Source organism: Lynx canadensis, chromosome A2, assembly GCF_007474595.2.
Source record: "Lynx canadensis isolate LIC74 chromosome A2, mLynCan4.pri.v2, whole genome shotgun sequence".
Lineage (NCBI taxonomy): Eukaryota > Metazoa > Chordata > Mammalia > Carnivora > Felidae > Lynx > Lynx canadensis.
In genome coordinates, this window is record NC_044304.2 from 76,884,490 (window position 1) to 76,910,991 (window position 26,502).

Here is a 26,502-nt window from a genome sequence, read left to right on the forward strand (position 1 = left end):
GGGGAGGGGATGTACAGTATTAGATCATAAATGTTGTTTTTGAATTTTTACTGATAAAACTACTTTAGCAAGATTTCTCTGGTGCTTATCATTCAGCTCAATATTAACTCTCAGTAGGATGTATAGGCAGTCATGAGATCCTTTAAGAATGTAGCAACCAGGGTTGCCTGGGTGGCTCAGTTGGTCAGGTGTCCGACTTCAGCTCAGGTCATGATCTCATGGTTCATGAGTTTGAGCCCCATGTCGGGCTCTGTGCCAACAGCTTGGAGCCTGGAGCCTGCTTCAGATTCTGTCTCCATCTCTCTGCTCCTCCCCTGCTCGTGTGCGCGCACGCGCGTGTATGTGTGTGTGTGTGTGTGTGTGTGTGTGTGTGTGTGTGTGTATAGAGCACAAGCAGGGAAATGGCAGAGAGAGGAGGAGGAGACACAGAATCTGAAGCAGCTCCAGGCTCTGAGCTGTCAGCACACAGCCCGACACGGGGCTGGAACTCACAGACCAGGAGATCATGACCACACACACAGCAAAAAAGAATGTAGCAACCAGGGGTGCCTGGGTGGCCCAGTTGGTTGAGCATCCTACTTCAACTCAGGTCATGATCTCCTGGTCTGTGAGTTCCAGCCCCGTGTCGTGCTGTGTGCTGACAGCTCAGAGCCTGGAGCTGCTTCGGATTCTGTGTCTCCTCCTCCTCTCTCTGCCATTTCCCTGCTTGTGCTCTTTCTCTCTCTCTCTTTCTCAAAAATAATTAAATGTTAAAAAAATAAAATGAAAAGAATGTAGCAACCAGTACATGTTTGATCCTTATCAGTACTACGCAGGCCATAGGTCAGCCTTCTGGGCTAAAGGTGAACATTTTCCTATTTCTGTCCCTCATCGATAAGAACATGTAAAGGATGAAAGTAAAGGAATGGAGAAAAAATATTTCAGGCCAATACAAATTAGATAAGAACTGACGAAAATAACTATAACCACATCAGACAAAATATATTCTGAAGCAAAACACCATTATTAGAGATTGGGGGGGGGGGGGGCGTGTCATAAAATGAGAAAAAGAACAATTTACCTGGAAGGTATAAGAATTATGATACACCTTACAACACAGCTTCGGACTAATAAATAACATTATCTTTGTGCATATAATTTTATTATTTTCTTAAGATACATTTCTGATAGTGGGATAAGTAAGGATATAGCAGCTTTAAGGCTGTTGGAATATATTGCTCATTAGCATCTCTTGACCTAGAAAACATTTGGATGAATACACTTAGAATCATTGGACCATATGTCCAAAACAACTACTGTTACATAGATCAGGGATTACAAATCAGTTTCTCCCCCAGGTCTAAAGAGATTGGTAGTTGCTGCCTGGAGCACTGTGTTGTTAGACCATAACAGGGCCCCTTGATTACTGATGTCTTCTATATGTGTGGGAGGGGAAGAGACAGTCTGAGAGCCAGATATTTGCTCTTTATACTTTTCATTAAAATAATAACAGTGATAATATTTGCCTTTTTGTATGTACTCTTTGCTGTGTACCCCCAAATTGGATAGAAAGCATGTATTAGAAGATCTTAAGTTAATATAGACTTCTTATTAAAAATTAATTTGGTTATTATAATGCAGTCATGGTCACCACTTTCAGAAAAATAAGTACAGTTAAAACCTTGGATTGCAAGTAACTTGTTCTGCAAGACAGGCAAACGTTTCTAACAAGTTTTAACTTGAAAAATGAGCGATGTCTTGCAGTATGAATAGTATATGATGCTGAATGTCACATGATCACACCTGAGCCAATGGTTCTTGCTTGAAATGCACTTTGATATATGAGTGCTTTGGATTACAAGCATGTTTCCAGAATGAATTATGTTTGCAAACCAAGGTTTTACTGTATAGACATCATGGTTTATCAGAACCTGTCAAAGCTTTTTTTTCTAAGTTTATTTATTTATTTTGAGAGCAAGAGCATGCACATGCAAGTGCAAGCAGGGCAGGGGCAGAGAAAGGGACAGAGAGAATCCAAAGCAGGCTCCATGCTGTTAGCACAGAGCCTGATGCAAGGCTCAATCCCATGAATCAGGAGATCATGATCTGAGCCAAAACCAAGAGTCAGACGTTCAGCCGACTGAGTCACCCAGGTGCCTCAGAACCTTTCAAAGGTTTTGTTAAAAATATCTGCCATAAGTACATAAGTATATATATAAGTATAAAAATGTTTTGACTTATTTTCATTTGGGGAAGCATTTTAGATTAGTACACACATTTTACACTGTTCTCTAAACTTACAGAATTCTAATACATACCTTTTTCTCATTTGTTTTATGTATGCTTGCCAAGAAATATTTAGAAGAATTATGAACAAATATACATAAAAAGGAGTTATCCTGTAGTCTTGACATTACTTTAGCAGTAATGGAAATTATAGATAAATAAAGTACAAGTGGTATTTCCATAACATCTGGAAAGTAACTTTACCTTTCATAATTCATAACAAATCATTAATGTATCTTATTATTCTTTTTAGACATTCTTCTGAGTCACCAACTTGATAATTCCCCAACAGTAATTTTCAGTAGATTCAATGAATAGAAATTTAAAGCTGTTATCCAGTTCACCTCATGAAGTATCAGTTTTACTTCTTTTACTTCTACCCCTCAGCTGTGATGTTAGGGAAATCTTGGTCATTTTTTCTGTAAGCTAACGAATACATAGAAACATTCTTCATGTTAACTGTATAGTTTATCATTGTGTCTTGTGCACTGAATTCACACAATGTTCCTAGTGAGCAGATGTACGAATTATAATTTCTGAAAATTTTTTTCTTCAGATAATTAAAAATGAATAATATATCCTCTCATTTGTGCCTAGGAACTATTTGGTTATTAAAGATTTGTTTAGCCTTCGGATTCCATGTGTGCGTGCATGTGTGTGTGAGAGAGAGATTTTTAAAACTCAAATGCAACTCTCGATTTCTGACATCTTTCCAGACTGTATTAGATAGTGTAACATGATTCACCAGTATGTATGCTTCTCATAGTTAAGAATGTGGTTCTCTTATGGTTCCCACCTTTCTGGTCCCCTAGTTCCTTACGCTTTACAGCCAAAAGCTGTGTTTCTGCACCTCCATACAAGTTGTATTCATCTCAAATAAGGTAGACTTTGAAAAGGCAACAAGAAACCATTACTCTGGCCCTTCAGTCATTCAGCAGATACCTAATGAACACCTTCTGCATTAAGAGGCCTTGCTGAACATGTACTTGAATTAGTGAAAAGTCAGTTTTAAGGAGTTGAAGTGAAGGAAGTAGCTTAAAACAGCGAAAGTCAAAATGGCTCAAGATGGGTAGAAAATTTAGAAATAGAGAATGCCTTCTCTATGTAAAATGCATGTTTTCCACAAACCAAAAGGAGCCAATATTTACTCTGTAACTCCAGGCAGCTTCATTGGCTTTTCGTTTGGATTCCTCAGTCCTAATCTGTGCCTTTCATCCCTAGCCAGTGCAGACATAGGGTAGAGCTTGGAGGCTTGATGGCAGGAGAAAGGACCAAGCAAAGACATGTGAGAAGAAAATTAGAACAAGACATAAAATTGGAGATAAAAATGGAGCATACTTTGCTATCAGCTGTAGTATCTGTTCTGTGTTACGTATGGAGAAGCTAAAGGCACAAGTTAGTTACTCAGCTAGCAAGTGTTTCGAGGCAAGTCTGCTTAGATTTGAGTCAAGGATTATATTGTTCCAGACATTCTGGGAGCAATAAGAGAATGGATAAAACAAACTCTGATCAGTTCACGCAGTGGAATACTACACAACAATAAAAAGGAACAAACACAAGTGAAAACCAGAAACATTATCTGAGTGAAAGAAACTTTGCACACACATACATGCACAAAAAACTTTATATAAAGATACAGAATAGGCAAAACTAATTATTGCAGTAAAGTCAGGGGTAATAAGTATACTAATGTCTACAAGTTATTTTGAGATACATCAAAAATACAAAACTATTAAACGTCCAACTCTTGATTTTGGCTCAGGTCACGATCTCATGGTTTGTGGGATCAGGCCCTACACTGACAGTGCAGAGCCTGCTTGGAAGTGTCTCAGTCCCTCCCCCACTCCCACTGTGTGTGTGTCTCTATAAATAAATAAACTTAAAAAAATACAAAATGGATCTATGTACGGATAGCATAAGCAAGTATTATAAAATGTTAATTATGGAATCTAGGCAGTATATGGGTATTCAGTGTACAAGTCTTTCAAGTGTCCATAATAAAATGTCAGGAAAATTTAATTGTGTATGACTTTTAGCGTTTTTGAAAACAGTATGTGTAAGCAAAAGTACATTCTTTATCCCAAGAAGAACAGCACAGTGGCAGCAGGGGCTCACAAAAGACTGAATAATCTGTGAAACATTGTCTTTGGAGCTCATTAAAAATACCTTCCCGTATGGTCTCTGAATGCAGTCCTCCTTAAAGCCAAGGCTAATTGAATCACAATAGTGGATGTCTCTCCAGGGTAGGGTGGGAGTTGACTGGGAAGTGGAATGAAGGAAACTTCTAGAGTGATAGTATCACACAAGTAAAACCATTTACCACATCTCATTGAATTGTGCACTTAAGGTCCGCATTTCATTATACATAAGTTTTTCCTCAAGAGGAAAAAAAAAAGCTGTAAGTGAATACTGAATTCTAGCTAATTATCCACATGGTTGAGTGTTGATGTCTGAAAATTATTTGAAATGAATGAAAAATATCAAATGTGTTGAAGGATAGATATGTGATATAAAGCAAATTAAAGAATGTTAATAGGTTATCTGTATATGAGTGTTCACTGTATAGTTCTTTTAACCTTAAATGGAAGAGAAGGAACTAAGAACCCAGCATATTGGAAGGATCATCTGTATAAATATTGGATTAATCAAGAGTTACTACAGGAATAAGTACCCCTACTACCCAGATCTTGGTCTCTAACACCACCTTCACTAAAATGAACCACATCTCCTTGGAGACATAGCACATTCCACATAGAAGTATTGGATTGACATAAATTTATGAAGTTTATAACTCAGATTTTGTAGTGAAGTGGCCGTCTTCTTATGAAGTACCCACTGAAATATTTAGGGGCAAAGGGCTATAATATAATGTATGTATGATTCAGGAAAAGAATTATACGTTGTATGTAAGAGAGAGAAAATACAAACAATAAATCAAATGGGATGAAATGTTAATAAGTAAATCTGGGTAAAGTGTCTAAGAGTACTCCTTATATTTGTAACATTTTGTAAATTTGAAATTATTTCCCCAAAACAATTATGACAGGAGTGGTGTTCGAGAGGGACGAAGTGATATACCGAGCTCAGGTGTTGGGCTCACTGTATTTTGTGCTGTGAGACCAAGATAAGCAGTGGATTATCTTAAATTTCCAATCTTCTAGTGTTCTATTTTCACTTTGATATTTGAATTTTGTTCCTTGTTTTTGGCACAGTGATATTTCATCTTTAGTTCTTTTATATCATTAGTGTTTCGCTCTTCCAAATATAATGTTTTCTTTGCAGAACTTTGTAGGTCTCTAACTTAGCTGTCTTGTCTTAGTCTTCATTTTTACAAGGCTCAGGGCATCTAGCACATAACTCTTAAAGTTGGGGATTTTTCTTTCTATACTTTTTAAAAAAGTTTTATTACAATATAATTCACCCATTTAAAGTGTACGATTCAGTGGTTTTTAGTATATTCACAATCAAATTTAGAACATTTTCTTACCCCAACAAGAAACCTCCTACCCATCAGCAGTCATTTCATGTTTACCCTTCTTTCCTCATCCCCTTATTACTAATCTACTTTTTATCTCTGGGTATTTCATGTAAATGTAATCATTCCATATGTGGCCTTTTGTGACTGGCTTCTTTTATTTCAAATGTTTGCAGTTCATCCACGTTTTAGCAGGTATCAGAGCTTCATTCTTTTTTTTTTTTTTTTTTTGCTTAGTAATGTTCCTTGTATGAATATACTACGTCTTATTTATCCATTTATTAGTTGACGTTTGGGTTGTTTTCATTTTTGGTCTATTACACTATGGAACAATGTTGCTATGAACATTTGTATACATGTTTTTATATGAACATGTGTTTTTGTTTTGGACGCCCAACTGACTGAGCCACCAAGGCACCCCAAGATTGGATTTTTAAAAATTGTATAGCTAGGGGCTCTTGGATAGCTCAGTCGGAAGAGCATGTAACTCTTGATCTCTGGGATGTGAGTTTGAGCCCCATGTTGGGTTTAGAGATTGCTTAAAGATAAAATCTTTAAAAAAATTGTATAGCTGGAACTCATAACTTTTAAATGCCCTTTGCAGATGGATATATATTTAGCATCTGACACCCTGAGTCTGCCATAACCACTGATGCCACTAACCACTGCCACTTTATTGTCCAATTTTAGAGTTCAACTTGATTGGAAGTTGGTGACCAGGTCCATGAGGAAAGGCAAAAGAAATTGGAGCTCTTTAACTTGATGTCAAAAAGCCCCATGTTGACTTAGTAGCCATTGTCATGGGTTGTAACATTAACAAAGGAATATTCCCTTCATTTTAATTGCAAATTTTCATATTTTTAAATATTTTATTATCATAAGTAGGAATTGATAAAATGGGCATTGAGTTTAATTTTTTTAAATGTTTGTGTGTGTGTGTTCGTCATAGGAAAGTAGAAAGCAAAATAGTATTTCTTTCTCCCAGATTTTATTTGACTCATTCTAACAGAAGATACTCTTAGTTTCAGCTCTCCTAAAAGGCCAGTTTTTCGTATGTTGAGATCTGCATACACATTTACAGAGTTTACTTAGATCATTTTTTATTTGTCCTACTCAGATTTAATTCACCTTTAAGAAACCATCATTACAGAGGACTGGATTAAAATCTGATCAATATGAAAATAGTTTATATGTAGATTATTTTCTTAGATCAAGCTGTAAGAAGTCTAGATTAACTCTGTAAAGCATTACATGTCCTAAAACTCATATATTCAGAAGTAAATTAAAGGGGAGAGGAGTGAAGGGGCGCCTGAGTGGCTCAGTCTGTTGAGTAACTGACTTTGGCTCAGTTGATGACCTCATGGCTCGTGGGTTTGAGCCCCGTGTAGGGCTCTGTGCTGATAGCTCCAAGCATGGAGCCTCCTTTAGATTCTGTGTCTCCCTCTCTCTCTGCCCCTCCCCTGCTCATGCTCTATCTCTCTCTCTCAAAAATAAATATAAACATTAAAAAATTATTTTTAAAAGGTGAGGAGTAAAAAGTTCTTAATACCACTTGTACTGACTGTCCATATACAGTATAATATAATCTTAACTATCTTTTTTTTGAAAGAATTTAATCTATAAAAATGGAAGTAAAACCCTCTCTTCACCACCCATTTCAGAGCATATTATGATGGCTGCCAGATGTACATAGGATGTAGGTTTATTTATTTATTTTTTTTTTAAATTTTTTTTTTCAACGTTTATTTATTTTTGGGACAGAGAGAGACAGAGCATGAACGGGGGAGGGGCAGAGAGAGAGGGAGACACAGAATCGGAAACAGGCTCCAGGCTCTGAGCCATCAGCCCAGAGCCTGACGCGGGGCTCGAACTCACAGACCGCGAGATCGTGACCTGGCTGAAGTCGGACGCTTAACCGACTGCGCCACCCAGGCGCCCCGGATGTAGGTTTATTTTTATTCGTTCTTCCTTCCCTCCCTTCATTTACTTTTTTTTTTTCCTTTTGATGGCTTATTTCTGAGTTTTTGAGTAGAAAGACTATTGACAGCTGCCAGAAGGTATGTCCTAGGAGTGCTATGCTGATGTATGAAAATAACAGCACACACTGGGCTTTTAGGTCACATGTGCCTCCGGGGTCCATCAGCTCTGAAGTGATGGAGGGTGTTCTTCTTGGGCACGATGATTGGGTTTCCTCTCTATAGAGGTTCCTGGTTGTGCATAAAGTCTCCAATGTTCGATCTGAAGTTACCAGTTAACATTTTTTTGTTTTTTGTTTTGGTCAGGGGACATGAGCTTCTTCCCAGTTATAAATGAACTGCCATTTTGGTAATTTCTATTTGTGTTGAATTCTTACAGCTGTCCACACAAGGAGATGCAAGTCAGGTGATTGGGCCTCTTACAGAAGGGCAGAGAAGAAATGTGGCAGTAGTGAATTCACTGTATAAGTTACACCAATCAGTAACAAAGGTAACCTTTATTTTATTTTAATTAAGTTCTTTTAATTTCAACTTCTTTCTGTTTGCCTCAAATAGACAATGAATTATTATTTAATTTTTTGCAAAAGAAAGCAATGAAAACGTGGTGAGTGTGAAATAAGCTGTGGAATGAACTCTTTTTAAACAGTTATTGACTCTGACCTTTATCATTTGTGTGACTTTTTGTTTATATACTTGATTTAAAGCCTAAGAAGTCTAGATCATCAGGCTTGGTTGGTATAATCAAGTTTATTGAGCAAATGATTTAAGGGTAAATCATACTATTTCATACCTATTAAAAAGCATAATTTGATATCATGTGGGTGGTAGTAAATTATAGCAAAGCTAATGACAAAATGAGAACTCTTAATCCCTCCAACATGTTGGAAAGGTTCTATCTTTGCCCCAAAATAGGGGGAAGGAGCTGCCTAAACAGTGCATTTTTATGGTATAATAACTGATGGCTACTTGAAAATAGAAGATGGATTTTTTTTTTTTGCTGTTGTGTTGCTGATGTAATTTTTAATGATGAACTTTAATTTGTTGGTGACCATATATTATTTCTAAGATGAATTGTATTTATAATTACCAGGAAAGCTACACTTTCAACCCAATCTTTGACTTTTGAGTAGCTTGTGTTTATTCTCTATAAACCATTTCCAAAATATTTAGCAAGTAGAGAAATAGAGGACCTGAAGAAGGCTAAAGATTAGATGACATTCTTGAAAACATGACCTTTAATTTGAGCTTTAATATGCTAAATTGTATTTTAGAATAATTATCAGTGACTGTTCAGTTACTTAGAATTTTAACAAGTCCTTTTATCAATTAGGAGTTTACAAAAAAGTGTATGTGACACATTAAGCAGAATATATTTTAAAGGTTTATTAACAAACCTCAGAAGAGTAAGTAAAAAACAAAAGTAAATAAAAAATATAAATCATGTATTTTCCATTCCCTTTATTATTACTCTAATTAGACTGCAATCAATGAAAGAATGCTATTTATTTAGGCTGATGTAAATGCCTTTCTTGATACTTTCAGAATGTTCATAATATTTGTATTGATTTCTAAAAAGAAATTGTTTGATATTTGTATTTTATATTATTTTTATTTTTTTAATGCTTATTTATTTTTGAGAGGAAGAAAGACAGAGTGTGAGCAGGGGCAGGAGAGGGGCAGAGAGAGAGGGAGACACACAGAACTCGATGGGCTCCAGGCTCCGTGCTATCAGCACAGAGCCAGACACGGGGCTTGAACTCACGAACTGTGAGATCATGACCTGAGCTGAAGTAGGACGCTTAACCAACTGAGCCACCCAGGCGCCCCTGACATTTGTATTTGAAAGACTTGTTGAAAATTATAGTTAGCCTGGAGAAAAGTGATTTTTTTAAAGAAGTATGTAAATACGGCTTTAGACTGACCTTTTCAAGTTACAGTATTATAACTAAAGCCTGTCTAAAGTGAATAAAGGAAAGCCAACTCTTAACATTCTTAATCTTTTGATTATTTGAAGTATACAGTACGTTTGCTTTATACAGGAAAGTATTGTTCAGTCTGCCTTAACTAGTAAATACTAAGAAGTTTTTTGTTTTTTTTTTTAATTTTTTTTTCAACGTTTATTTATTTTTGGGACAGAGAGAGACAGAGCATGAACGGGGGAGGGGCAGAGAGAGAGGGAGACACAGAATCGGAAATAGGCTCCAGGCTCTGAGCCATCAGCCCAGAGCCCGACGCGGGGCTCGAACTCACGGACCGCGAGATCGTGACCTGGCTGAAGTCGGATGCTTAACCGACTGCGCCACCCAGGCGCCCCACTAAGAAGTTTTTAAAACATGTAGGAGATATAATGTGAAGTTATGATACTGTTTTATGTGTCTGTAGAAACAGCTTTTTTATGTTAATGATCAAAATTAATATTTATAAAAATAAATGACTTAAGCACAACTATAACTGGATCAAAACCTTGTTCTAGGTGGTTTCCAGTCAGAGCTCATTTCCACCAGCAGCCGAACAAACTATAATCTCAGCCCTAAAGGTAAAAGAATTTAATCTTTGACTCTACAGATCACAGTGGGTTTTAGGATTTGTTTGGATGAGTGGGAGATTGTCACATTTTAAAAATAATTCAGAATTCTCTACCAAAAGTAGCTGCTGATAATTATCCTAAAGAGAAGGCATACATGTGTGTTTATATTTTCTAGATCTTAAAAATAGACCCTGTTGGTGTCTACAGATTGTGTTCTACTTATGATAATTTTATCATAAGCAAGAGAAGCAAGAGTCTTCAAGTACTCACTATATCTCAGGGCAGTACAGCCTAGTATTATCCCAGTAAAGCAGAGTCCCTACTAGGGTGATTTTGTCCTCTAGGGAACATTTAATCATGTTTAGAGACATTTTTGATTGTCATGACTGGGAGTGGAGTGCTCTTGGCATCTAGTGCCAGGGATGCTGTTCAACATCTTGCAGTGTGCATAAGAGAGCCCTGACAACAAGGAGTTACTGGGCCCAAAATGTCAATAGTGCCAAGGTTGAGAGACTCTAATGTGTATGTGAAAGGTGTGAAATCAGGGTAAATTCCCATTTTTAACATACTAACATAAATATACCCAGGAAGTTTAATAAAAAATAATGGTCGTACAAGATTCAGAGCCATATGTAGCTGACACTAGGTAACTCTTTAAACAAGGAAATCATTCATTTTTATGATAGTAATAGATACCCTGTATTTAGTACCTGCTCCTTGCCAGTCACATGCAATATATTGAAATATGATCGCAACTGTTCAAGTTATATATTATTGTCCCTATTTTATACAACTTGGAATAGCTTGCTCAAAGTCCTAATGCTGGTAAATCCAGACCTCACTGACCCAGAGAGTTGTGTTTGCTTGCCATCATCATTCATTTGTTTACTAAATATGTTTTTGGTATTTACTAAGTAACACTGTGTAGCAAAGACTCAGGAGCCAAACTACTAGTGCATGAATCCTATCTCAGCTATTTAACTAGCTGTATGACCTCAGACAAGTTAATAAGTTTACTCTTGCCTTAGTTTCTGCATCTGTAAGGTGTACAATATAACTGCACAAAGGTAATAGATGTCAACTGTCAGGTTAGATTTAGGTTGCTTAGATAGAGATAAAAGAGAGAGAGAGACAGAGACAGGCACTACCAGTGAATTCCAAGGACAAATACTTTTATTTAGGGAGTAAGAAGCTACAAAGAAACAACACTGTTGAACAACAGTTCAACAGCAAACTTCAGTTTGCTGAGGAAGAGATTTAGAGGATGTTGTCACAAATCCTAAGGGAGAAGGTAATTTCTGAGGTCAAAATGCTGTCCACAGGTGACATGGATGGGGATTTTACAGGCCCCAAAACTTGAGGACACTAAATTCATATATGTGGGTAGGAGAAGACAGTCTTTTCTCCCAGCACAGTGAAAGCACACTTGGATGTTTCTCTGTATTCTTTCTGTTCCCCCAATGTGCCCATCTCATTATGATGAAGTATTATTAGAGCCACCATCCTAAAATAATTGTTTTTATTAAGAGTTGTCCAAAAAGGGGTACCTGGATGGGTCAGTCAGTTAAGCTTCTGATTTCGGCTCAGGTCATGATCTCACAGTTTGTGAGTTTGAGTCCCACATCGGGTTCTGTGCTAACAGTGCAGAGTCTACTTGGGATTCTCTCTCTCCCCCACTCTCTGTCTCTGCCCCTCCCCCACTCTCTCTCACACACACACTCAAAATAAATAAAACTTAAAAAAATGTAAAAAAAAAAAAAAAAGAGTTGTCCAAGAAAAGAATTGTCCAAGTTACTGATGGTCATAAAAATATCATAAAATCAAACCAATAGGAAAACCCAAAAGGTCTTAACATTCTTGCTTCCAGGCAGGGAATTCACAGTCTCCTTTTCTGTGGTTCCACATTTTTTCTTTGTCTTCTAGAAGTAGCTATCAAACATATTTTGATTGCTACCCAAGATAGGAAATCGATTTTAATTTGTGACCCCATACACAATATATAAGCATTTATAAATATGTACATGCCTGTATAATTGCATGTATGTAAGATATACATCTGTATTTCTGTAATTGAAACAAAAGTTTCACAGAACAATATTTTCCTTATTTTGGGTGATACATGCTTTTGTTTTCTATGCTCCTCTATTACTTTTTTTTTTAATATTTATTTATTTATTTTGAGAGAGAGAAAGCACATGTAGGGGAAGGGAATGGAGAGAGAGAGAGAGAGAGAGAGAGAGAGAGAGAGAGAGAAAGACAATCCCAAGCAGGCTCCACGCTCAGTGTGGAGCCTGATGCAGGGCTTGATCTCACAGCCCGAGCTGATATCAAGAGTTAGACACTTAACCAGCTGAGCCACCCAGGCACCCCTCATCTATTACTTTTTAAAACATTCTGATAGTGATTTTTTGACCCCTAATGATCACAACTCATGGTTAGAGAAAGTCCACTCTGTAGGTTAAGACAGAGTGCCTACACTTTGCCTGATCATAAAAGTCTCCCGACAGATTCAAACTAGAAATTCTTCAGATTGTAATTCAGTGTCGGATGTACTCTGAATCTGCATTTTTAACATATAACAAAGGTAGTTCCTGTTGTTAGTCACTGTAGGCTGAGAGTTGAGGCGAGCGCAGGCAAGATTGCCCTGACCTCCGGCTACAGCCCTTGCTCTGAGGCTTGCTCACCAGAGCCAACAGCTCACGTAGCTGGGCAGTTTGGTGACGACTCACCAGTGTGGTCCTTGAGAATTGGGTAAGAAGACTGGCAGGTGGTTCAAGTGGCCCTGCCAATTAAAGACTTAATTGCATATGTTAACAGAACTCAATGAAACCATTTTGACGTTGCTTTTTAAATTAAATCATAAAAACTGTTATGACATATTAAGTAAAAAACAAAACCCTCTCACTTAAGGAAAAAAAAAAAGAGAACCTTGAATTTCCTAAAATTGTAGGGGCTTTAGTACAAATTTACTTTGAGTTAGGGGTAGAATGGTAGGAGGTATAAATAATTGTATCCCAAGAACCAAAAACCTATATGCTTTTATTATTTTATAGAGAAAATAGTAAATATATGTTTCACTTGCTAAAATTACACATAAAGGTACATAACAGTTTTTTCTTCTCTACCTTGTTGAGATTTTATCTGAAATTAAATGTTATTTTAGGCTTGAGGTTTAACATCTGATAATTATCTACTTTGCCATGGATGGCATAATTAAAATTAATGAGAGTCATTTTATTATACTCACCTCAGCTGTTAAGTATTTAAATACCTTGGCTCAATAATTCTGATCCATTTATTACTGGGATTGTTTCATATAGATAGTGATTGTATTGCTAAGTTTAAACATAGTAGTTTTTCATTTCTCCCTTATTGTGTGGGTTTATGTTCTGTATGAGAGAATAATCCAGATTGCTGAGACTTCTATATTTTTGTAATCTTAGCTATTTTAGGTAAATCTTTGAAAAATGTATGACACACTTCCCTGCTTTGTAAAGAATTTGTGAGATATAATCTATTCTCCTTTCTCCATTTGCTCTGATAGTCGTTAATCCTCTACTGTTCCTGTTTTGTATTTCCCATAAGTGGGAAGCCTCATGTAGCCAGAATGAACATTTTCTTTGTAAACCATCATATTGTATACAGGTAGATGCCTGTTTTCCATGCCTTGTTTCACTGGCTAGGAACTCTGGTACAGGGTTGACTACAACTGGTGAGAGTGGACCTTGGTGAGCATTTTCCTGACTTGGGGGAAAGCACTCCATCTGTATTCTAGTGTTTTAAGTATGGTGTTAGATGGCCTTTATCAGGTTAAGCAAGTTCCTTTCTATTCCTAGTTTACTGAAACTTTTAGAAAATATAAATGGCATTTCATCAAATAGTTTTTTCTCTATCTATTGAAATAATCATATTGTTTTACACCTTTATTCTGTTAATAAAATACAGAAGTTGATTTTCAAATGTCAAACCCACCTTAGTTATGATGTATTACCCTTTTTATATATTCCTGAATTTGATATGCTTAATTTTTGTTAACAATGTTTGCATCTATAATCATAAGAGATATTGGTATATAGTTTTCTTGTAATTCTTTGTCTGATTTTGGTATCAAAACTGGCCTCATTAATTAGGTTTGGAACTATTTCCTCCTATTCTGTCATCTGAAAGAATTTGTGTTATTTTCTTCTCATATGCTTAATAGAATTCACCAGTGAAGCCATCTGGGCCTGTAGTTTTCTTTGAGGAAGTTTAGAACTACACATTTGATTTGTTTAGTAGGGAAAAGGCTATTTGAGTTACCCGTTTCTTCTTGAATGAGCTTTGATACTTTGTGATTTTCAAGGTATTTGTCTATTCATCTAAGTTACCTGATTTGTCAGAATAATGCTGTACATGATATTCTCTTACTGTCCTTTTAATGTCTTTGGGGCCTCTAGTGATAACCTTTTTAAAAATTTTTTTTATTAATATTTGTGTTCTCTTTTCTTCTTCATCAGTTTAGCTATGGGTTTGTCAGTTTTATTGATCTTTTCAGGGAGCCAACTGTTGACTTTCTTGATTTTCTCTCTTTCATTGATTTCTGCTTTTGCCTTTTTTATTTACTTCCACTTGGGATTTTCTTTGCCTTTTTAAAAAAAATATGCCTATACCATTGATTTTTAGACCTTTTCCCTTCCCAAATAAATTTAACAAGTTGTAAATTTCCCTCTAAGTAACTTTGGTTTTGACATGTTGTGCTTTTATCCTCATTAAGTTTGAAATATTTTCAGATTTCCTTTGCAGTTTCTTCTTTGATTCATGAGTTATTTAAAAGTGGGTTTTTTTTTAAATTCCAATTATTTGTGGTTTTCCTAGATATCTCATTTTTTCATACAATTCTGTTATCATCAGAAACCATACTGTGTATGATTCCAGTTCTTTAAAGGTTTGAGTCTTGTTTTATGGCCTAGCATGTGTTGTGGTCTGTCTTGGTAAATGAACCATGTGGTTTGACAAAAAAGTCTACTCTGCAGTTGTTGACTATATTGTTCTATAAATATCACTTAAGTCAAGGTAGTGGGAATATATTTAGTGATGTGTTCAGATATTCTGTGTCTCTACTGATATTTTATATAATGGTTCTATCAACTGCCGAAAGACAGAAGTTAGTTTTCTACTATGATTGTGGACCTTTTAATTCTGTCAATTCTTGACACCTCAATTTTGAAGCTATTTACTACTTCTGCTGAAGCTGTGTCTCATCCATATTTACAATTGTTATGCCTTCCTGATGAACTGATGTTTTCATCATTGTGAAATAGCCCTCTTTAGCTTTGTTAATACTTACTGTCATGCAGTTTGTTTTATGTGATATTAATTTGGCTACTCCAACCTTTTTATGCTTAATGTTTACATGGTATATCTTCTGTCCACTTATTTTCAATTCCTGTGTGTCTTTATTTTTAAAATACATCTCCTATAAACAGTATATAGTTGTCTTTTTGTCTGTTCTGGTAATCTCTGTCTTTTAATGGGAGTGTGTAGTCCATTAACATTATATAATCATTAACAAGTTTTTATTTTGATATATATAGTTTTGTTTTTTATCCCATTTGTTTGGCCTTTTTTTGCTTTTTTCTTTTCCTCCTATTGTTTTTTCTTTTGGATTCTTTGAAAAATTTTTTGAATTCCATTTTAATTAATTTATTAGATTTTTATATATACCTCTTCATGCGATTTTTTTTTTTTAGTGGTTCTTCTGGGGATTACCCTATAAATCCTTAAGTTTTCATAGTCTTCATAGAGGTAATTTTGCACCATGTTATGTAAAATATAGAAACCTCTTATTTATGGAAGTACATTTACATCTATATGCATGTAGTGCAATTTGTTTTTAGTTTACAATATCCATTTTTGTGGGGCGCCTGGATGACTCTATTGGTTAAGCGTCCAACTCTTGATTTTGGCTCAGGTCATGGGATTGAGCCCCACATCGGGCTCCATGCTGAGCATGGAGCCTGCTTGAGACTGTCTGTCTCCCTCTCTCTGTGCCCCTCTGCTGCTTGCACTTTCTCTCTCTCTCAAAATAAATAAATAAACATTTTTTAAAAATAAATAATAAAATATCCATTTGGTTCTTTTTTTACACATTCAGTCACTCTGCTGAGGTTTCCTAATATTTATTGTGAGCACTTCTTTCTTTATCTCACCGAGGTTCTTGCCTAATAATTGTAGAATCTGGATCATCTCAGGGATGGCAGCTGTGAATTATCTTTTACCTTGAAAATTGATAACATTTTCTAGCTTTTTGTATATGTAGTGATTTTTTAATATATTCTGGATATTGTGAATGTTAATGTTGTGTAGACTCAGTATTTTTTTTTTACATTGCTCCTGAGTGTTGATGTTACTTTAGCGATTAATCAGCTTGACTGGGCTCTAACTGTACACTGTCGTACCTGCAGCTGGCCATGCCTTAGACCTCAGTCCAGTGAAGCCTTGTTGGCAGCCATTTTTTGTTTGCTTTGCACAGGCACGATTGATGAGTCAGCTGAAGACTAGTGCTGAGTTTAAATATAGAATTAGCCATTCTTCTCTGGCTCTCTCCCATCTGAGGTTCCTCTCTCACTTTCCAATCGCCCTGGTTGAACCAGGGCCCCTTTCCATTGCTCTTTTGGCCTAAAAGACTGCAGGATTTGTTTTCTTTTTTTTTTTACTTTCAGAGTTTTAGCGACCCAGCCTTGCCACTGTCATGACGATAGACACTCTTTGAGCCAAGTCACAGAAAATGGAAAACTCACTCTCCTCTGATTGCTTGCTCTAGATTTCCACACCCTTCTAAAAATGCCTGCTTTTTTCCCATCTCTACGACTCTACAGTAGGTTTTTTGTTGGTTTGTTTTCCATAATTGTTTGTAGGAGGATCTGTAGTTAGACACTTCACTCTCTCATACCAGAGTCTTCTTTCTTGAGCTCTTGTTCAGTCATTTCTACCATACTCTAAAATCTCTTCTTACTTCTCTGCCCTAAGTGGGCAAAGCGTAACCAAAAGCTCAGTGGAGTCACCTGTGTGTAGGAAATCCCAGCTCTTCTACTTGCTCACTTAAGGACTGTCTCCTTAACTTCACTTTAGTTTCCCCATCTATAAATTACTTTAGATTCATCACCTATGAGTTAGAGATTTTAATATTCTTAAAGGAAGGAATAATTGAATTTAAAGTAGAACTATAATATGTGGGGCATATACCATAGTTCTCCGCACATAATATATACTAAATAAATAATCTTACCCCTTTTAGTCCTTCAAGGACTCTTCTTCTGAAAGACCTCAAAATGGCATTTAGCCTTACTCTACAAACCATCCTCTGGTATCTCATTGACTCTTTTGGCTTCGTCTTCCCTCTTAGAAGCCAAAGACTACCAAATCTAGTCAAATGTGTCAAGAACTACAAATGTAAATATTTCAGTTCTTTCTGATAGCCCATGTGAATTTCCTATAAGTTCTTCAAACTCATGTCCAAATCTGAACTCATCATTTCTTCTCTCCATCCCCAAATCAACCTGCTGCTTCTGCACTCACACATTCAGTTAATAATATCACCAAAGTATCTCCAGCCTGTCTCCTCGTATCTATTCCTGTTGCCTCTGATTTTGTTTGGACACTCACCATTTTGCATCAAGACTACTACTACCTTTAGTCTATTTACCCAGTCTGCCATCCAGTGTGATTTTTCCCACATTCAGATCTTTAAACCACATTTTCTCATTGCTTAAAACCCATCATTGGTCTCCCATTCCCTTCAGGGCAAATTCCCAACTCCTTAGCAGCCTACAGAGTATATCTGCTGAGTCTATTTCCACACAGGCAGGCACCTCACACCGTGTCTGTATTGAACGCTGTGCAGTTGAGTGCATCATCTTTCCCAGGCAACCATACCTTTAACGTGTACTCTCTCAGCCCACCTCTGAAATTTGGTGTAGGCAGTACCTTCTGTCTTTCAGATCATGTCAGCTTAAGTGAGGTTTCTCCCATGATCCCATAGCACCCTATAGAGCATTACTATGGCTAGAAATTATCTGCTGTCACTAGATTGTGAACTCCTTGAGGGCAAGCTGTATGCTCTTGCTCAGGCATTTGCTCTGTCTCTCCTTGCCTCCCGTCTCTCTCAATCCCCATGTACTGTATGTTTACTTTTACCAGAGATTAAGGGCTAGAGATGATATTTAGGAATTTAATGGATACGGGTCCTGTTTAACCTTTTCCGATTTATTTCTATTGTTTGTATGAGCCAAAGCCATCCATCTTCATTGTGTGTAGTCACCAGTGAGGCATACATAATATACTTACATTTTAGATTTTAAGTGTGTACTGAGGCCCAGTTAATATTTTCACACTAAAAACCCATAACTAAGGCCAAGGGTCTTCCATAATGTAACCAGTGATTATACCTCAGTGTAGAACAGTTTTCAACGTGAGCATTATTGACATTTTACGCCAGGTAGTTCTTTGTTGTGGGAGATTGTCCTGTGCAGTGGAGGCTGTTGAACAGTGTCTCTGTCTTCCACCCACTAGATGCCAGTGGCAAACACCTTGCCCGGCCCAGTTGTGACAACAGAAATAAGAAGTAACACACCCAGGCCAGAGGCCCAAGTACAGGATGTTTGTGAGAAGTAAGGATAAAGATTGGGAAGGGAGATGATACCCAGTACCAAAAGCACTCCTGCCAAACAGGAACCTAGTCCCAGAAAGGCCTAACTGTCCTGCCCTACAAGAAATACCACATATTTATTATGCTCACTCTGCTGGAGAGCATGCCATGTTGTTCTGGTTGTGTCTGCACTGACAAGAGTCCCTCTGGGTCTTACCTCACTCTTTTCAGAAACTTGGCACAGTGTGTTTGTTTGATCTTTATAAGGGCCACTCCTCAGGGCTCATGTGACCATGAAACTTCTTGAACATTTGAGAGGAGTTGGGGAGTTGAAATGTTCGGTGCCATGTTCCACATATTTTCAGCTTTAAAGATCATTTGCAACAGCAGTTGGGAGAGGAACAGACTTCTGTTGAGGTATTGCAGTTAAACTGTATATAGTCGGAATTCGCTATAAAACCTTTGAGTCAAAGTGCTTCTCCCATCTCAGATTTCTGTGTGTTGGTCTTTAATTTTGCCTGTCCTTCCTTTTTGTTTTTAGACGATCCATGTTCTTATGGGAAGTGCTGTGCACCCCTTACTGACTTCCGTGGGAGATGCTATAGAGGCCATAATCATCACCATGCATCAGGAAGATTTTTCTGGGTAAGCACTTCCAACCACAATTTCAGTAACCTTTGCTACATTTGTCTTTCATTGACCCACCTCCACCCTTCTTCCCGAAGTCTCTTTCCACACAGGGCTTGTTCCTCTCATGGCGGGCGTGGCCTCCAACCTCACACTGTTTTATCCATTGTGAGTGCCATTAGCTGATTAAAATTTTTCAATTTTTGTTTGCATCATTGCTCTCCTGCCTTTGAAACATAGAATCATTAACATCTATGGGACTCAGCATGATTCAGGACTTCTGGCAGTTGGTACATCTTCTCTTTCCAAGTTCATCTTTATCCTTACTTCTCGCAAGCACCCTGTACTTGAACTGTGGCATAGGCATGTTATTTCTTGTATAAAATGTCCCTCCTCTGCCACTACACTGGTCTGAGTCCTGCTCTGGCTTTGAAGGCACACTGCATCTCAGCTCCCTGCAAGAATGATTCTCCTTTCTCAGAGTTTTGTGGCAATTCAATCTGGTCACATCACACCTGGCCATCAACGCTTGGGTAGTATTCCACAGCTGTTTCACAAGAGTACTTCTTATCTATGTCATAGTTGTCTTGAGAATAAGAATCATAGGTCCTAACCCAGTGTTCACTGAAATTGTTTTAAGGAGAGTAAAATGGCCAGGACATTATTTATAGAGAGTTTGGAATAGTTATTTGCACATGCTTAGAGTGATTTTTTAACGTTTATTCATTTTTTGAGAGACAGCGAGAGCGTGAGTGGGGGAGGGGCGGAGAGAGAAAGAGGCACAGAATCCGAAGCAGCTCCAGGCTCTGAACTGACACCACAGAGCCCGACACGGAGCTCGAACTCACAAACTGTGAGATCATGACCTGAGCCGAAGTGGGACGTTTAGCCGACTGAGCCACCCAGGTGCCCCATGATTTTTTTTTTTTTAAACTTAACCGCTCTAGACCTAAATATTCAAATATTAATATGTAGATATGTGTTTTATATTCCTAGTTCATAGTTACTATTTTTGAATTTTCCTATTTCTATTTATATCCATGTTGTTTAAATATCTACTTTATTAAATGTTCAGCCACTAGTCTAGCTGTTTATAGAAAATTGTATGAGTTCTACACTGTCCTTTAATTTTTCAAATCACTTCTTTCATTTGGAGAGTATTTTTTAAAAATTTTTTAAATGTTTATTAATTTTTGAGAGACACAGAGAGTGAGCGGGGGAGGGGCAGAGAGAGAAAGAGAGGGAGGGAGGGAGACACAGAATCGAAAGCAGGCTCCAGGCTCTAAGCTGTCAGCACACAGCCTGATGCGGGGCTCGAACTCACGAACCATGGGATCATGACCTGAGCTGAAGTCAGACGCTGAAGTGACCAAGCCACCCAGGTGCCCCTACACAGTATCTTTTGAAGGGTGAAAAGGTCAATCTCTGTTTTTAATAATGACATGAAGCACAGAAGGGTGAAGTGGATTATAGGCAAAAGACTATAATATTTGGAGATAGCACAAAACTGTTGATTTAGCAGTATTTGGAAAGAAATGAATTTTGTTCAAAGGTGATCTGAAATGTTCCAGTTAGACTGATTATCAATGCCTCTGAAAAGGAAACAAAAATGAAGGCTCATTCTGTAAGAGCAATCAGATAATACTTCAGCAGCTGTGTTGGCGAGCCACAGCTAGTGCCTGTAGATAACGGATTAGACATTAAAAGCTGGCTCTCCCAATAGCTACATCCTTACTAGTTTGCTTAAATGCTAGGGAGCCAGATTACCACTGATAGGTTGCCATGAGTACGAAGCATTATTTTAATGTGTATGACCCTGTCCTTAATTTGTTTTCTCAAATGGCTTTTGATGGTTCCATTTAAGCCCTCTCTCTATATATGGCAGACATTTGAGAGTCCACTGATAGTCGTTTTCCACATGTGTCCTTGTAGGAGTGTGGAACACTGTTTCATGGTGCGTTTAAAATTGTTGTGCCATGACAGTAATTTTCTCACTTTCTAGAACTTTGTTATTAGTAATTCTGTCATGTCATTCCATATATGAAATGTTTGGCTTATATGAAACATAAGGTAAGGTTAGATTAAATTGTTCAAGAAGGAAAATTCACTTTTATTGTAGGGCCAGCCCCCAGGAGTCACAGTTGGAAAAATAATAGTGACCATCTGCCCTTTGAAGCCCTCTATACCTATTTTAGGTACGAGGAATAAAGCAGGTTAACCTTGTCAGCCAGCCTTATGTGGAGTGTGGTGGGTTACAGAATCCCTCTGCTATTTAAAAAGTAATGCTCAACCTGGTTTCCTGGTATTTGAAATGTATTTAATAGGACCAGTGTCTTTCTTTCCAAATTAGATAAAGCTTGAAACATAAATGTCTGATTGACATAGTACATTGACCGAAATTCTTTTATTTAGTATAAAATGGCTCCTGTCCAGTTATAGCTTTGCATGGGGAAGGAAGGCAGTTAAAAGTAGTAAGACTCTAGATCCTGAAGTGATGGATGTGCACCTCTGACGGGCACAGAGCACACACGCACACCAAAAGTCTTGGTGACATGAGGATGAACGTCTGCCACTTCTCAGGCGTGCATTCGGTCTACCCTCGACTCGTGCGTGCAGCTCTCACTGTGAAGGCCCTTCAACTTCTGCACTCTATCAGTTGAAAATCTCTTACCAAAAGCTTTGGGGTAATTGGGAAAACTAAGCTTTAGTGATGGCCAAGCCAGTTTTGCATTCTAGTAAATTTCAGTCAGGCTTCTAATCCACACTGAGAACTGATAATACCTATTTCAAAATTTTGTCCACTGGATCATTTTACTTACATTGACACGTGCCTAAGGAACTTGTTTTAGTATTTTATTTTCTAATCCTCATGGAAATAATTTCAATTAACCAGATTAAAATTCTTGAAATACTCCTCTGGAGGAGTACTAAGATAACAACAGTGCTTTTGATAAAGCACAAGAAACTATGAAAGAGATTGGTGTCCTTGTTTTTTTCCAACCTTGACTTTTGAACTGAATGCAGATAGGCCATGCAGTGTCTGAATCTGGCAAACCCATACCCCACGTGAAGATTGCCCTCACTTACTGAGGCCGTCTCTGCACTCGTACCCAAGCAGCCCTCCACCGTGTGACACTGCACGCGGCAGCATTCCACCGTGCCCCCCAGTGGCCTCGCCTCAGGACGTTCTGTCTTATAACCAAACAAAATCTCTTCCTGCCAGAACTTAAGACTGGTTTCTCTATTTCTGTCTACTTCTAGAAATAGAAGACCTTTGGTTAGTATCCTCTGATAATAACCATTCATTGCTGTCTTTGAAGATAATGAAGTTCACCTTATTCTCTTGCTCTGGGCACTTGAGTCATATCTGTTGTTCTCTAGACCGTTGCCACTCTTTCTACGTCATTCTCAGAATATGGGAACACTCATTTTTTGAAGAAGATTCAGCACTTTGTAGCCAATGATCTCATTGGTTAGCTAATTAATATCAGGTGATTTCTAATTTGGGTATAATTTCTTTCCTATAAATATTTCACATTCTTTTAATATATTCCTTAAAGAGCAATTATAAACATTTATAAATTATAAATAGTATTTCATGGAGCATCAGCTGGCATCATCTGTTGATCCAAATTAAAGCCTTTGCAAACCTCATCATCTGGGAGGAAAAAATTGCATACCATGTGTATTGTTACATAACCAGCTTCACAGTCAGAAATCTACTATTCGGCTGATCAGACTAAATAGCACAGGAGCAGAAATATCTTTGCCAAGAGTTTGTTTGGGGCAGGCAGTGTTTTCTGCCCTTACAAAGTGTAAAATGCTATTTCAGGCTTCATTATTGATTTATTCACTAACCAGGCAAAACTATGAGTGGATGGAGATTTGTAAAGCTGCGAAGGACCTTGAGAGGTCAGAGAGTGCATAAGGCACTGTGTGAATCATCCAAGACAGATGGTTGTCCGTTTCATTCTTAATAATCTCTAGGTAAATGAATTCTAAGATTTCTTCAGTAATCTTCCTAGCATCTCAAAACGGCTTTTATAATTTAAACGTTGTTTTATGCTCTTTAACTCTTAGGAAAAATAAACAATACCATTTTTACCATTGAGGGAAAAAATTCCATAGGACTGAAATAGCAGGTGATGGGTTGGCGGGGCAGGGGTGGGGAGCGGCAGGCAAAAGTTAAATACTGACTGTTAGTGCATTGCCTGTTTTCTCCCTTTTGCAGGTCATTATCCAGCTCAGGAAAGCCTGATGTTCCTTGTTCTCTGTACATGAAGGAGCTTCAAGGTTTCATTGCTAGAGTTATGAGTGACTACTTTAACCACTTTGAATGCTTGGATTTTGTCTTTGACAACACGGAAGCTATTGCACAAAGAGCAATTGAACTTTTTATTCGCAATGCCAGTCTCATAAGACTTCTTGGCGAAGGTGGGAAGGTACGACTTGCGGCTGATTTTGCTCAGGTAAATTGATGCATAGCTACAAAGGGGGAAATGTTTCAGCCTCTATATTACCTATTTATTGAAAGACTGAGTATGTGTTCTTTTACTGCTTTAAAGAGTTGAAGTTTTAATAAAGAAAAATAAATTCATTTAAACTGAATTGGTAAAAAAAAAAAAAAAAGAGAGAGAGAGAGAAGAGTTTAGACATACTTTCATGCCAGATATTTTTTCTTTATTTAATAAAAGAGTCACCACTCGTATTTGAGATTTCAAAGTTACGGTGAAGTGGTTCATTCCACATTACAGAAACATGTCCCATTTTTCTGTAATGTAGGGCTTTCTTATTATTATCCCATGAGATCAATGTTGATAAGAGTAATTAATTAATTTTGCTGGAAAATAATATAGGCAACGAACTGTAAAGGTGCTGCCTGTTGGCACGTAAAGAGAAAAAGCTCCCAGCATGTCTGTAATCCTCTAGTGGCCAGCTCAGTATTCCAAGACAATGTTCTAATTCACTTAGATGCACACTGGACCATCTAGATAAAGGGTCTGACTATTTGGTCTCTTTCTGTTGAACAGAGTACCTTTCTTGTGTATGGCCAGGTTTGAAATCATTCCAGGCTCTTGAACCATGATCACCTCTTATAGAAAGGGTTTTTTCCTTTAGACAGATTTTTTGGAAGCCTTTCAACAATATCAGAGGCAGAGAAGAAACCCCTCAAACATATAGTTGAGTTAAAAGATTCAGAAACAGATCATTCATATTTACATAGTATGTCAAACGTGAACTCATTTTTTTTCTTTTTTTTTTTTTTAATTTTTTTTAATGTTTTATTTATTCTTGAGGGAGAGAGAGACAGAGCATGAGCGGGGATGGGGCACAGAGAGAGGGAGACACAGAATCCGAAGCAGGCTCCAGGCTCTGAGCTGTCAGCACAGAGCCCGACACGGGGCTTGAACCCACGAACCGTGAGATCATGACCTGAGCCGAAGTCGGACGCCCCACCGACTGAGCCACCCAGGCACCCCAAAGGCAAACTCATCTTTCAAGCCTCTCCAAGCTGTTAACTTTACTAGTCTAAATAGTTATTCAGATGGGTTGTTCATAGTTTGCCAGATCCCCCCTGCTTATAAAGATAGTCAAATTTTAATGTCCTTATTTATCCCTGTGTGTATCTGGGGACAAGTCTGGGTTCACTATTCCCTTGCTGAGAAGATGTGCACTACTTGTACGGGGGTGATTGTCAGACACTCCCTTGTACCTGATAGAGGCACAAAAGGGACCAGGTACATTATCTCACATTTCAAGAGCCAGACTCTTTGCATACGAATTGGGCCAGGATTAGTCATTTTCATCTCCACATGATTTGGAGACCACCAGACCATAGTAAAGAACCTTCTTTGGGGAATAGGCCTTTAGTGGCGTAGGCATAGAAACAGAAGTTAAATGTTACCATTCGTGTTGCTCCTTTGACCTTTTTCCACTTTCATCAGCTTCGGTCTCATGCCCTTGCACACTTTGTTTTGTTGTTACAGGTTAACACTCCATCTTAAGGATCATACATAAGCAGTGTGTTACTTGTCCCTTACTGGCTCCAGGCCGCTGGCTGGACTGAGGGCACAGCCGTGCACCAAGTCCTGCTCTTGTTAGAAACACCCTGAGCTCTACTCAAACGGGTGTCTGTTCTCTTTCCCCCTTTCCTCCAGAATTTTGTTTTTTCTGTTCCTGTCCTCTTGGCTCCCTGGGGCTCCCTCCCCCACCGGTTTATTTGCATTCTGCTCCAGCTGGTCCTTGAGTCACTTTCCTGGAGGCAGCACTGCAATCAGAGTGGCCAGGAGCAGAGAGAGACAGCAGAGACCGCCAGGATGAGGGCGGCTGCGCCGCAGGCTTTTCGTTGCTGATTTTTATGTGATGTTCCCTTATGAGTCTTGAAAGATGGAGAGCATTGTCCTGTGACCCTTGCTGCCACACCCAGCACCTGCTCCAAATGCAAGGCAGCCGGGGGTGGGTTGACTCCCACCTTCCAGAAACCACATCATTCACAATTTTAATTGGCATTTCTTCTTCCTTAAGACATGTCGCCCAGTAAACCAAACCTTTTCTCAGCTCCCTTCCCTTAAGATCAGTGAAACTCATTAGTCCTCATTACTAACTAAGGCTCCAGGACAGCCTCTCTTTTCCATTTCTTAAATATAGAAGCAGCAGCATCTACTCAGCGTGAGGTCTGTTTCCCTGACTCCTTTGTTCCCTCCCGGACTGTGCATGTGTCCCCACTTCAGAGCATCCTGCCACCCAGCTTGCATACAGTCCCCACCCTGTGGGCTGTGGGCACAGGAGAGACGGGAGGAAGCCCTATCAGAGTTCATCACGTTGTGCCTAGTAGCTTTGGCTAGTGATATCCAGCTACACCCCCATTTACAAAAATTACAGCGAGTTGGGGGGTTTAATTTGACCTGGTTTCTTGCCACGCCTGCAGTTGTACGGTGCTGCGCCTCAGCTTTCTGGATCATGTTTGATCGGACGTGTCTTCCTCAGAGAGTCAAAACACTTAGAA

General features: G+C 38.2%; 1 protein-coding gene across 1 annotated transcript in view; it reads left to right on the forward strand.

The window, feature by feature from the left end:
- Positions 1-26,502, forward strand: part of COG5 (component of oligomeric golgi complex 5) — a 311,139-nt gene that overhangs the window by 262,863 nt on the left and 21,774 nt on the right. Inside the window, exons 15-18 of the mRNA XM_032592382.1 lie at positions 8,096-8,206; positions 10,190-10,252; positions 19,411-19,514; positions 23,728-23,965. Coding sequence (XP_032448273.1) covers positions 8,096-8,206; positions 10,190-10,252; positions 19,411-19,514; positions 23,728-23,965 — 516 coding nt within the window. The remainder of the gene's footprint in view (positions 1-8,095; positions 8,207-10,189; positions 10,253-19,410; positions 19,515-23,727; positions 23,966-26,502) is intronic.